This window comes from Molossus molossus, unplaced genomic scaffold (genome assembly GCF_014108415.1).
Source record: "Molossus molossus isolate mMolMol1 unplaced genomic scaffold, mMolMol1.p scaffold_m16_p_12, whole genome shotgun sequence".
Classification (NCBI taxonomy): Eukaryota; Metazoa; Chordata; class Mammalia; order Chiroptera; family Molossidae; genus Molossus; species Molossus molossus.
In genome coordinates, this window is record NW_023425347.1 from 82,277,032 (window position 1) to 82,288,587 (window position 11,556).

Genomic DNA, 11,556 nt, shown 5'->3' on the forward strand with positions numbered 1-11,556 from the left:
TTCACTGAATATCTCCTATGTATTCCCACAGTTCACGGACTCAAAAGTGGAGAAAAAATATACATGAGATAACCAGTTTGAAGATAATCATTTAGAATATATATATATCTATATATCTATCTTTGAGTCCTACTTCTATTATCCATAAAATAAGGATAAATTTTATACCCCTGGAAGATTGGTGAGGTAATGTGAAAGTGTCTAGGGCATAAATGATAAATCAATGGGTATTTCCCTTTTCTTCTCAGCGCCTACTCTGAAAGGCCTCAACTGCCCATGACGGCAATTTCTAGAAAGCTGGGTCAAAGAGGACACTATATTTTCTTGCTCTCTATTAACAGGTAGTTTTTCCACAATAACTAAGATCTGGAAACAGCCCAAGTGTCCTGTCAGTAAATGAGTGGATAAAAAAGCTGTGGTACGTTTATACAATGGAATATTATGCAGTTGTTAGAAAAATCTTTTACCCTTTGAGACAACATAGAGGGACCTGGAGAGTATCGTGCTAAGCAAAATAAGCTAGTCAGAAAGGTAAGTATCACATAATCTCATTTATTTGTGGAATATAATGAACAAAATAAGCTGACGAACAAAATAGATCCAGAGACCTGGAAGTAGGAAACAGACTGACAAACCTCAGAGGGAAGGGGGATGGGGAGAGGGAAGAGATAAACCAAAGAACTTATATGCATATATGCATAACCAATAGACACAGATAACAGTAGTGAAGGAGGGGGGACAGGTGAGGGGAGGAGGGTGTCAAGGGGGGAAGAAAGGAGGGACATCTGTAATATTTTCAGTGATAAATATATATATCAAAAAAAAACAAAACAAAACAGGTAGTTTTTCCTTCCTCCTAAAACTCTAGCTCCTCTTTCTCTCTGTACACCCTGTACCGGGGATTGAGCTACTCCAGCTGGACTAGCTCCTTTCTCTCTTTTTAAAAAAAAAATTTTTTTTTTTTTATCCTCACTCAAGGACATTTTTCCACTTTTTATTCAGATAGAGCAGGAGGGAGAGAGAGGAAGAGAGAGAGAGAGAAACATCAACATGAAAGAGACACATTGAGTGGCTGCCACCCGCACGACCCAACCAGGGCCGGGGACAAACTGCAAACGAGGTACATGCCCTTAGCAGGAACCGAACCTGGGCCTCTCCGGACCGCAGGCCGACACACTAACCACTGAGCCAAACCAGCTAGGGCTAGCTCCTTTCTCCTAATCTGTATCCTTCTATTCCATCTTCAATCCCTCGAAAACTAGGCTATAAGAACAAGCAAGCCAGAATTAAAAAAAAAACAAAAAACCCTAGTCTCTACCATTTACCTCACCCCAAGGTGAGCAATTCCAATCATGTTTCATTAGACAATTATTGCCTCTTTGGAAAATAAATGCTGATGACTTTCAAATCTATATCTGCAGTCCACACATAATACCCAAGGAGTTCCTTCAACTCATGTCCAATAGCATCTCAAATGTTCTTTAAAAAATGTACACAGCCCTGCCCTGGCCAGTTTGGCTCAGCGGTTAGAGCGTCGGCCTGCAGTCCAGGGAGACCTGGGTTCGGTTCCTCCTAAGGGCGCGTACCTCGGTTGCAGTTTGTCCCCGGCCCTCGTTGGGTTGTGCGGGTGGCAGCCACATGATGGGTCCCTTTCACGTCAATGTTTCTCTCTCTCTCTCTCTCTCCCTCCCACTCTATCTGAACGAAAAATGAAAAAATATCCTCGGGTGAGGATTAAAAAAAAAAAAAATACATAGCCCTGGCAGGTTTGGCTCAGTGGTTAAAGTGTCATCCCTCAGACCAAAGAGTCGTGTGTTCCATTCTGGCCAAGGGCATGTACCTGGGTTTCGGTTCTCATCCCCAGCCTGGGTCGGGGTTGTGTGGGAGGCAACCAATTGATGTGTTTCTCTCATGTTGATGTTTCTCTCTCTCCCCTTCCTTCCCACTCTATCTGAAGATAAATGAAAAAAAATTTTTTTAAAATCCTAACCCAAGGATATTTTTCCAATTATCTTCAGATAGAGTATGAGGGAGGGAGAGAGAGGAAGAGAGAGGAAAAGAGAGAGAGAAACATTGATGTGAGGGGGACACATCGACTGGTTGCCTCCCAGAAAATCTCGACCAGGGCTGGGAACAAACTGCAACTGAGGTATGTGCCCATGACCAGAATCAAACCCGTGACTCTTTGGGCCGATGCTCTAATCGCTGAGCCAAACCATCCAGGGCCATTTTTCTTTCTTTCTTTTTTTTTTTTATCCTCACCCGAGGACATTCTTACACTTTTTGTTCAGACAGAGCGGGAGAGAGAGAGAGAGAGGAAGAGAGAGAGAGAAACATCGATGTGAAAGGGACACATTGAGTGGCTGCCACCCGCACGACCAACCAGGGCCGGGGACAAATTGCAACCGAGGTACATGCCCTTAGTGGGAACCGAACCCGGGTCTCTCTGGACCGCAGGCCAATGCTCTAACCGCTGAGCCAAACCGGCCAGTGCGCCATATTTCTTAATTATTAATTTGTGGTCCATAATTCCTCATTTGGAATTCTGAAATCAAAAGTGTTCTGAAAATAGAACTTTTTTTTTAGTAAATATAGCATCAAGACAACACATTTAGCTACAAAACCTGAACAAAACATAAGACTATTTATAGTCCTTATTTATCTCAATTAATATTCAAAATGTTTGCTAAAAAATATTAATAATTTATTATATAGGACTTTATCTCAAACCCTGCTGGAGGTGTTATCTAATTCACATATACCATAATACGTTTCTAAAACCCAAACAATCAAAATTGTGAAATATCTGGCATAAACAGTTAATCATAAGGCATTCATTCTCAATGGAGGCAATACTATACCCAAAAGGCAAAACTGGTTCATGAGGGAAAGGGGTACTTAGATGTTACAATGGTATGTGGTCCTCCAAAGTTCAACCTCATCAATTAAGTCTTATTCCTTAGTATTTCATTTCTTTCACTGGGGTTTTCTTGAATATTACGTGAGCAACACTGACACTGACTTCATGAAAGGCAGACAAAAAGTATGCAAGATCTGTTCACAAACCTATGGTGAATAGACGGTCATGAGTGGGAGATTTACTCCTGATTGCTGGATCTTGAAGTCATAAAACAAGAGGTTGCCTGTGCATGCCTGTTATGCCTGGTGAATGTTATTTATATCTGATCATCAGAGTGTAATGCCGGCTTTAATAATTACATTAAAAGCTTATATTTTATTGTTTAATTCTACAAATTAAAATTTGTCAAGATTAATTATGTCAAGTGCTGAAAAGAAAAATGTCAATAAGATCTGAATGAGCACTTAGCAGCTGGTTAAGTTCTAACTTATATTCTCACATCAAGTACAAATTTAAAAGTTCACTCAAAATAAATCTCTTCGTCCTGGCTGGTTTGGCTCAGTGGTAGAGAGTTGGCCTGCAGACCAATGAGTCCCGGGTTCGATGCCAGTCAAGGGCACATACCTTGGTTGCTGTTCATCCCTGGCCCTGGTTGGGGCCGTGTGGGAGGCAACCAGTCAATGTGGCTCTATCACATCAATGTTTCTCTCTCTCTCTCTCTCTCTCTCTCTCTCTCTCTCTCTCTCTCTCTCTCTCCCCCTCCCTCCCTCCCTCCCACTCTATCTGATAATAAGTAGAAGAATATCCTCGGGTAAGGAATAATAAATAAATAAGTCTCTTCTCAGCCTTTTGGCTAAAATCAAGTGCAAAAGTTCACTAAAAATAATTTTAAGAAACTGATTTTTTTCTATTGTTTTGCTGGAAAATAAACAGTTTTGAATGATTTTTTTAAAACTTATTTATCCTGCCCTGGTCGGTTTGGCTCAGCAGTTAGAGCGTCAGCCTGCGGTCCAGAGAGACCCGGGTTCGGTTCCCACTAAGGGCATGTACCTCGGTTGCAGTTTCTCCCCTGCCCTGGTTGGGTTGTGTGGATGGCAACCACTCAGTGTGTCCCTTTCACGTCCATGTTTCTCTCTCTCTCTCTTCCTCTCTCTCCACCCCACTCTATTTGAACAAAAAAATGAAAAAAATGTCCTCAGGTGAGGATTAAAAAATAATAATAAATAAAATTTATTTATCCTCGGAGCGGGAGGAAGAGAGAGAGAAACATCAATGTGAGAGAGACAAATCGACTCTCACACAACCCCAACTGAGGTACATGCCCTTAGCAGTAACCGAACCTGGGACTCTCTGGTCTGCAGGCTGATGCTCTAGCCAAACAGGCCAGGGCAGTTCTGAATGATTTTAAACTTTTATTACAACCTTTACATATTTACAAATGCTAATCTGCATATGCAGTTTGATATATTACAACTTATATAAGTAAATAAATTACATTAGAAGTTACTCAGCAAATACAGCTACAAAACTTAAATGCAAATAGCTTTTCAATTTAACTTTTAACATAAAAATTTTGTTTAATCATTCTTAACCCTGCACTGAATAAAAAACAAGCTTTGCCCTGGCCAGTTTGGCTCAGCGGTTAGAGCGTCGGCCTGCGGTCCGGAGAGACCCGGGTTCGGTTCCCGCTAAGGGCACGTACTTCAGTTGCAGTTTGTCCCCGGCCCTGGTTGGTCGTGCGGGTGGCCACTCGATGTGTCCCTTCACGTCGATGTTTCTGTCTCTCTCTCCCTTCCTCTCTCTCCCTCCCACTCTATCTGTACAAAAAATGGAAAAATATCCTCGGGTGAGGATAATAAATAAATAAATAAATAAATAAATAAAAACAAGCTTTAATTGCTTACTCTCTTTACATATAATGCAAAGATAAACTTATACATGAAAAAGATATTGAGTATATCTATGCATTAAAATTTCATGGGAGGAGGCCCTGGCCGGTTTGGCTCAGCGGTTAGAGCGTCGGCCTGCGGTCCGGAGAGACCCAGGTTCGGTTCCCGCTAAGGGCATGTACCTCGGTTGCAGTATGTCCCCGGCCCTGGTCGGTCGTGCGGGTGGCAGCCACTCGATGTGTACCTTTCACGTTGATGTTTCTCTCTGTTCCTCTCTCTCCCTCCCACTCTACCTGAACAAAAAAATGGGAAAATGTCCTAGGGTGAGGATTAAAAAAAAAAAAAGAATTTATTGTTAGAATAAAAAAATAAAAAAATTTCATGGGAGGGATGCATTAGGGGAAAACACAGTCCAAAAAGGCCCTTTAGGAGGGTGATAATGAAAGAAAAGGTTGAGAAACACTGATATAAGGTATTAGGGATCTGTCCAATATCTTCTTAACCTTTGAAGCCAGAAATCTGGGAGTCACCCTTGACAATTCCTTTTCCCTTATCCCCACTAAATGGCCACCTTTATTTCCTAATTTTTTTCTGGATTCTCTTTTTCTCTGTTCCTATTATCATTGCCCTAATTCAGGTATTCACAATCTTTTGCCTAGACTATATAGGCTATATATAACAGCCTCTTTAACCTGTTCCTTCTCTTTTTAAAAAAATTTTCTTCTTTATTGGTTTTTAGAAAAAATGAAAAGAGAGAGGGAGAGAGAGAGAGAAACATCGATGAGAGAGAACACAGACTGGCCATCTCCTACATGCCCCTCACTGGGGATTGGGCCCCCAACCTGGGCATGTGCCCTGACCAGGACTCGAATTGGCGACCTCATGGTGCATGGGTTGACACTCAACCACTGAGCCACACTGGCCGGGCCTGTTCCTTCTCTCTTTACTCCAAACTTCTTGAAACAGTTTGCCTCTCCTCTCATTTCTTATCCCACTCCAATTTGTTTCCATGCCACTGAAACTTTGTAAAAGCCACCAATCAAGCACGTGACGCTAAGACTTACCTTTATTATAGGTATACACACACACATATACTTGCCAGTATCAATAGACATATATTTCCCTATTTTATTTTTTAATCCTCACCCAAGGATATTTGTCTATTTACTTTTAGGTAAGAGTGGGAAGGAGAGAGAGAGAGATCAATGTGAGAGGGACACATCGACTGTTGCCTCCCACATGACCCTGACCAGGGTGGGGGACAATCTGCAACCAAGGTACATGTCCTTGGCCAGAATGGAACCCCAGACTCATTGATCTGCAGGCCGACACTCTACCGCTGAGCCAAACTGGACAGGGCTATCCCTATGATATATAAATATTAGCAATTTTGGTCAGATGGTCAAGTTTTCCTGAAGGAAGTCTCAGAGTTATACCAAGCTGGTCAGGACACCAGCTCATTCATATTTAACATACTACGTCATATTGTTGTCTGTGTGCCTAACTATAAGAGGATTTATAAATTATCCAGTTTTAACTAAATTAAGATTCACAAAATAAGTGATTGAGAACCCTATCAAAAAACTGAATGGAAGACAATGTTAATAATGTAAGCACAAAAGGAACAAAAAAACAGCAGAGCTGATGTCTCTGGAAATAAGAGCTCCTTTAAGCACCAAAATTTCACGTACTATGATCACAATAAAACAAAACATACAATGCCCAGCTAATCAGAACTAAGTCAGCCAAAAACTTTAAATTATTTAGAAGACTATCTAAAATATGGACTTACAATAGGGCATACTCAAGAGAGCATGTCCGCACCTTTCCCCCTCTCCTTACCCCAGGCACATTCTCTCTGCTTTTCTTTTTCCTAAGCTCAAAGGGCTCTTCTTTTGCCTCTGTAACTCATTTCCTGAGCCCACACAGCCCAGCTGGCTCACCTTTTCTACCTCTGTGACCTTCTAAATAAACTTTTGCTTGTATTTAAAAAAAATAAAAAATAAAACATGGACTTAAAATCTCTTGTTCATCTTACTCCAAATATATATAATGCTTAAAAATAATACCTACTGCCTGGCCGCTGTGGCTTCAGTGGATTGAGCATCGTCCCATGGACTGAGAGGTCCTAGTTTGATTCCTGGTCAGGACACATAACCAGGTTGTGGGCCAAATCCCCAGTGGGGGGCATGTAGGAGGCAGCCAAGTGATGTTCTCTCTCATCAATTGTTTCTATCTCTCTCTCCCTCTCCCTTCCTCTCTCTCTCAAATCCATAAAGGGAAAATAAATAATAGCTACTGAATACAAAATGCTATCATGGTCAGCAAGATGTTTAAAATTACTTGTCTTCATCCTTTAATGTGTATTTAAATACATAGAACTTGGCAAAATACATATACTATTTAAGCCTAGCGGGTGGCTCTGTGGAGTGAGTGTTGTCCCATTGTCTGAGAGGTCTCGGTTTGATTCCTAGTCAGGGCACATGCCCAGGTTTCTGGCTCAATCCCCAGTAGGGGGTGTGCAGGAGGCAGACGACAGATGTTCCTCATGTTTATGTTTCTCTCTCTCTCAAAATAATTAATTAAAAAATATATATTTAAAAGAATAGGGGAGGCAGCCTGACTCTAGACTAAAAATCCCCTTCAGGACCTTGATCAGATTTTGTTGCTCCACTAAAGAACTTTCGTCTACCAGAAAAGGATTACTTTATTTAAGTCTCACAAGGGGCCTATGTACAGCAAAATTGGTAAGATTCTCACTTCTGACTTTGCTGCTTACTGTGTTCTCTGAGGTATTTTCTCAATCTGTAATAACAGAGTAAATCGCTACCAAATTTGTTTCACTGAACTTAATAAACTAAACATTACCTCCTTCCCTCTGAGGCAACAACAGTGTTCCTGAAATTGAAGACCAATACAAAATCTGTAGTATTAAAGCCCCTAAAATTTTTCACTGATACATAAAGCTACAGTTACAAAGACAGGCCTATCAGTGTTAATGGAGGATTCTGGAAACCAGAGTACTTAACAGAAAGCAACTGCCCTGGCTGGTTTGGCTCAGCAGTTAGAGCGTTAGCCTGCGGTCCAGAGAGACCCGGGTTCGGTTCCGGCTAAGGGCACGTACCTCGGTTGCGGTTTGTGCCCGGCCCTGGTTGGGTCGTGCGGGAGGCAGCCACTTGATGTGTCCCTTTCACGTCGATGTTTCTCTCTCTCTCCCTCCCACTCTATCTGAACAAAAAATAGAAAAATGTCCTCGGGTAAGGATGAAAAAAAAAGAGAAAGGAACCAACATTATTGAAGGTGGAAAATAATCTGTTCTGGTATTACTAGGCTTCCAACACTGTGTTCCATCTTTCATTCTCAAACACCTTTAAAACAATGCCATCTCCCTTCTTCTTTTTTTTTTTCAAATCCTCACCTGAGGACATTTTTGCATTTATCTTCAGATACCGTGGGAGGGAGACAGGGGGAAAGAGAGAGAGAGAAACATCGACTGGTTGCCACTCACACGACCCCAACTGGGCAGGGACAAACTGCAACCAAGGTATGTGCCCTTAGCAGTAATCGAACCCGGGTCTCTCTGGTCGGGCCGGGGCTCTAACAGCTAAGCCAAACCAGTCGGGGCCTCCCCTCTTTCTAGAGATGAGAAAATGAAGGGTCAAAAAGAAAAATAACATTTATTGAGGCTACCGACATTAGATGCCTTCCATATATATGACTGCATTTAACATATAAGTGACTTCTCTGGATGAGAGCTAGGAAGTGACAGGCAGGATTATAATACCAGATTTGATTCTACAGTCACTGCCATGCAGCTCAAGGGAATAATTTATGTTTTCTCTTGCCCTGGCCGGTTTGGCTCAGTGGTAGAGCGTTGGCCTGTGGTCCAAAGAGACGTGGTTTGGTTCCGGCTAAGGGCATGTACCTCGGTTGCAGTTTGTCCCCGGCCCTGGTTGGGTCGTGCGGGTGGCAACCACTCGATGTGTCCCTTTCACGTCGATGTTTCTCTCTCTCTCTCCCTCCCCACTCTATCTGAACAAAAAATGGAAAAATGTCCTCAGGTGAGGATAAAAATTAATAATAATAATTTATGTTTTCTCAGGATAAGGGATTTTACGAAACTCAATCCCAGAGTCTCATTTAGCCCCGCCCTCACACACACACACACACACACACACACACACAATATTTGGGGGTTTTCAATTTCGTTCAGGCTAAAGATTTCAAAGCAGGTTCACTAGCAAAAAACCACCTTTACAACTTTGCCTGGTTAAAAAGCTTTCTTTCACCCTTTTCCAGCCCAACCACTAGGGGGCCAAGCTATAAACTAGGGCTCCAGAGTAATCACCCAGTTTTAGGCAGTGACCTTGGGTAAATTACCTTACCTCTCTAAGCCTCAGTTTCCTTATCTGTAAAATAGGGATAACAGTAGTATCTTTCTCATTAGGTTGTGCCTACTAAGTAAAACGTGACATGTAAAGCACTCAGAACAATACCTGCAAATACAAAGTGCTTAGCAATTTTTTTTCCCTCTGGAAAGGAAATACCACTGATATTTCTGTCCCTAAATCCAAAGGCTTTGCCTTCTTCTTCTCCCTGAGCACAAGCCTTGCCAGCCGGAGTCCCTCAAGAAACAGCAACAGGTCGCTCCTTTACTCCTAACCAGGGCTAGGCCCAGAAACCTGAAGTCCCTGATCTACATGTGACCACAAGGTCTTGGTCTTTGGTTTTCTACCACTACAAGGGCTGTCACTCTGAGCCCAACCGAACCACCCCATTTTCGCCTGGGTTCGGGAAGTTCTCCTGGCCTTCTGCCGCCCAAGCTGCCTTTGGCACAGCTGCCCTTGGTTACGGGCCTGGAGCTGGCTCGCCTGGCGTCCCCTCACCAGAGGACTCTATCAGCGACGCAGGTAGGATTTCCCTGAGCCACTGAATACAGTCAAGATACGCGTCGGTCAAACACAAGCCTGGAGGAAGGCTCCCTCGGCGCCGCCCGGGCCTGCGGCGGGGAGCCCGTGCCCCAGCCCCTCTCGGCAGCGCAGGCTGGAGGGTCGGCTCCTTTCTAGCCCCCCGGGAATGCTTGGGCTTCGGCCCAGTGACACCACGTGGGGGCCCCAGGCGTGGCAACGTTCCCGGAACCAGCCCCCTAAGACTGCTCCCAGCATGGGCCCTAGCCCGGCCCCAAACTGGCGTGAGCGGCACTCCTGGCCCAGCTTCTTCCCAAAACCTATTTGGAGGGGCCTCAGGCATCCTCTGCAGCCTGGAGTCAGGCTGTCGCCAGACCCCAAACCCCGAAACCGCCTCGGCTGGAGTCCCCAGTTGCTTGGTTTCCTTACTCACCCATCGCGGCTCCGCTCGCTCCTACTTGGCGGCGGCAGCGGCGGCAGCTTCAGCAGACAATATGGCGGATCTGCAGGACGGCAGCCCAAAACGGACAAACAACTTAACATTCAACTCCGGGAAGAAATGCGCTCTCAGCCCTGCAGCCTAGTTTGCACAGAAAAGCGCACTTAAAGAGACCGCAGCTACTAATGGCGGGGAGTAGGGTTGGAATGTGGAAAGGATGGGTGGAAAAAGATTGAGAGGGATACCTACTAAAGAAAGCATACCTGAGAGTTCTCAGCTTTCTCTGCCTGTTATTTCCTCTTTATAGTGAGGTCTCCCCCACTACAAACTTTTTCTCCCAGAAAGGAATCCTTTCACAGTTAAAGCCAATCATGGACCCTGAACTGGATATGAATAAGGACTCACTCTAAGAAGGGAAGTGACTTGCTCAAGGATATAGAGATAAGGAAATGAAGAAATCAAGAGTAAACAGGATTAAAATCTTATTGGGAGATAAAAAGTAGATAAATGAGACCAGTGCAGTGCTTTACAGTTGGCAGAGATATTTCATTTATTCTCACAGCAAGCTCTCTGAGGGCAGGGGTATGTTCTGTATTCTTCATCACTATCTGCAACACCTAGTACAATATCTGGCACAGGGTATGTGCTCCATAAATAATTGTTGAATGATGGTGGGAGGGACATTAGGAAAAATTAGTGAAATTTTAATAAAGTGTGGGCTTTAGTTATTAGTAATACACCAATGTTGTTGCCTTATGTTTTACAAAACCTAGGGTCATGTAAGATATTAACAATAAAAGAAACTGGGTTGGGGAATACAGAACTCTCTGCACTATTTTTGCAACTTATATATAAATCTAAAATTCTTCCACAATAAAAAGTTTCAATTAAACAATAATTGTTGAATGAAGAAACAAATGAACACAAAGCTTGGGAAGTGATCTCCTCTTTTAGAGATGAGAAAATTGAAGCTCTGAGTGTTCATGTGCCTTTTGAATCATGGAATGTATGGCTGGTACACATTTGGCTTCTCTTTTTGCATGACAGGCCAGTCCTCCTGTTCCTCATCTCAACACACAGAGGAAAGCTATGACTTCAAGTCACTGGTCCCAAGAAGAAGCTGTTTTTTGGAAGCAGAATGGGGGACCTGGCTTCCAAGTCCTGTCACAACAAATTGCCAACTCTAGTTGTGTGCCTTAAGGTTAAGGGAGCTAACTTTAAAGCTAACTTTAAATTGCAGGGTCAGGAATGGGAGTACTATCTTTCTCTTTCTACTGCCACTGCTCAAGGTCAGATTTCATTATCTCCTGGTCATTTTGCCTGCCTTCTCACTGGTTTCCTGGCCCCAGGCTTTCCCACTTGTACCTACCATCTCCTTAAGAGCAGATACCTTACCCTGGCCAGTTTGGCTCAGCGGTTAGAGCATCGACCTGCGGTCCAGAGAGACCCGGGTTCAGTTAC

At 43.4% G+C, this 11,556-nt stretch overlaps 1 protein-coding gene across 3 annotated transcripts in view; it reads right to left on the reverse strand.

Moving 5' to 3' along the window:
• KPNA6 (karyopherin subunit alpha 6) overlaps positions 1-10,192 on the reverse strand; it is a 50,999-nt gene extending 40,807 nt beyond the window's left edge. For 2 of the 3 annotated variants that reach the window (XM_036256463.1, XM_036256461.1), the window contains exon 1: positions 10,090-10,108. In XM_036256463.1, coding sequence (XP_036112356.1) covers positions 10,090-10,093 — 4 coding nt within the window. In that variant the 5' untranslated portion in view covers positions 10,094-10,108. Of the gene's footprint in view, positions 1-10,089 lie in introns of all 3 variants that reach the window. The other variant, XM_036256462.1, reaches the window with a different exon arrangement.
• Between the last annotated feature and the right edge of the window lie 1,364 nt (positions 10,193-11,556).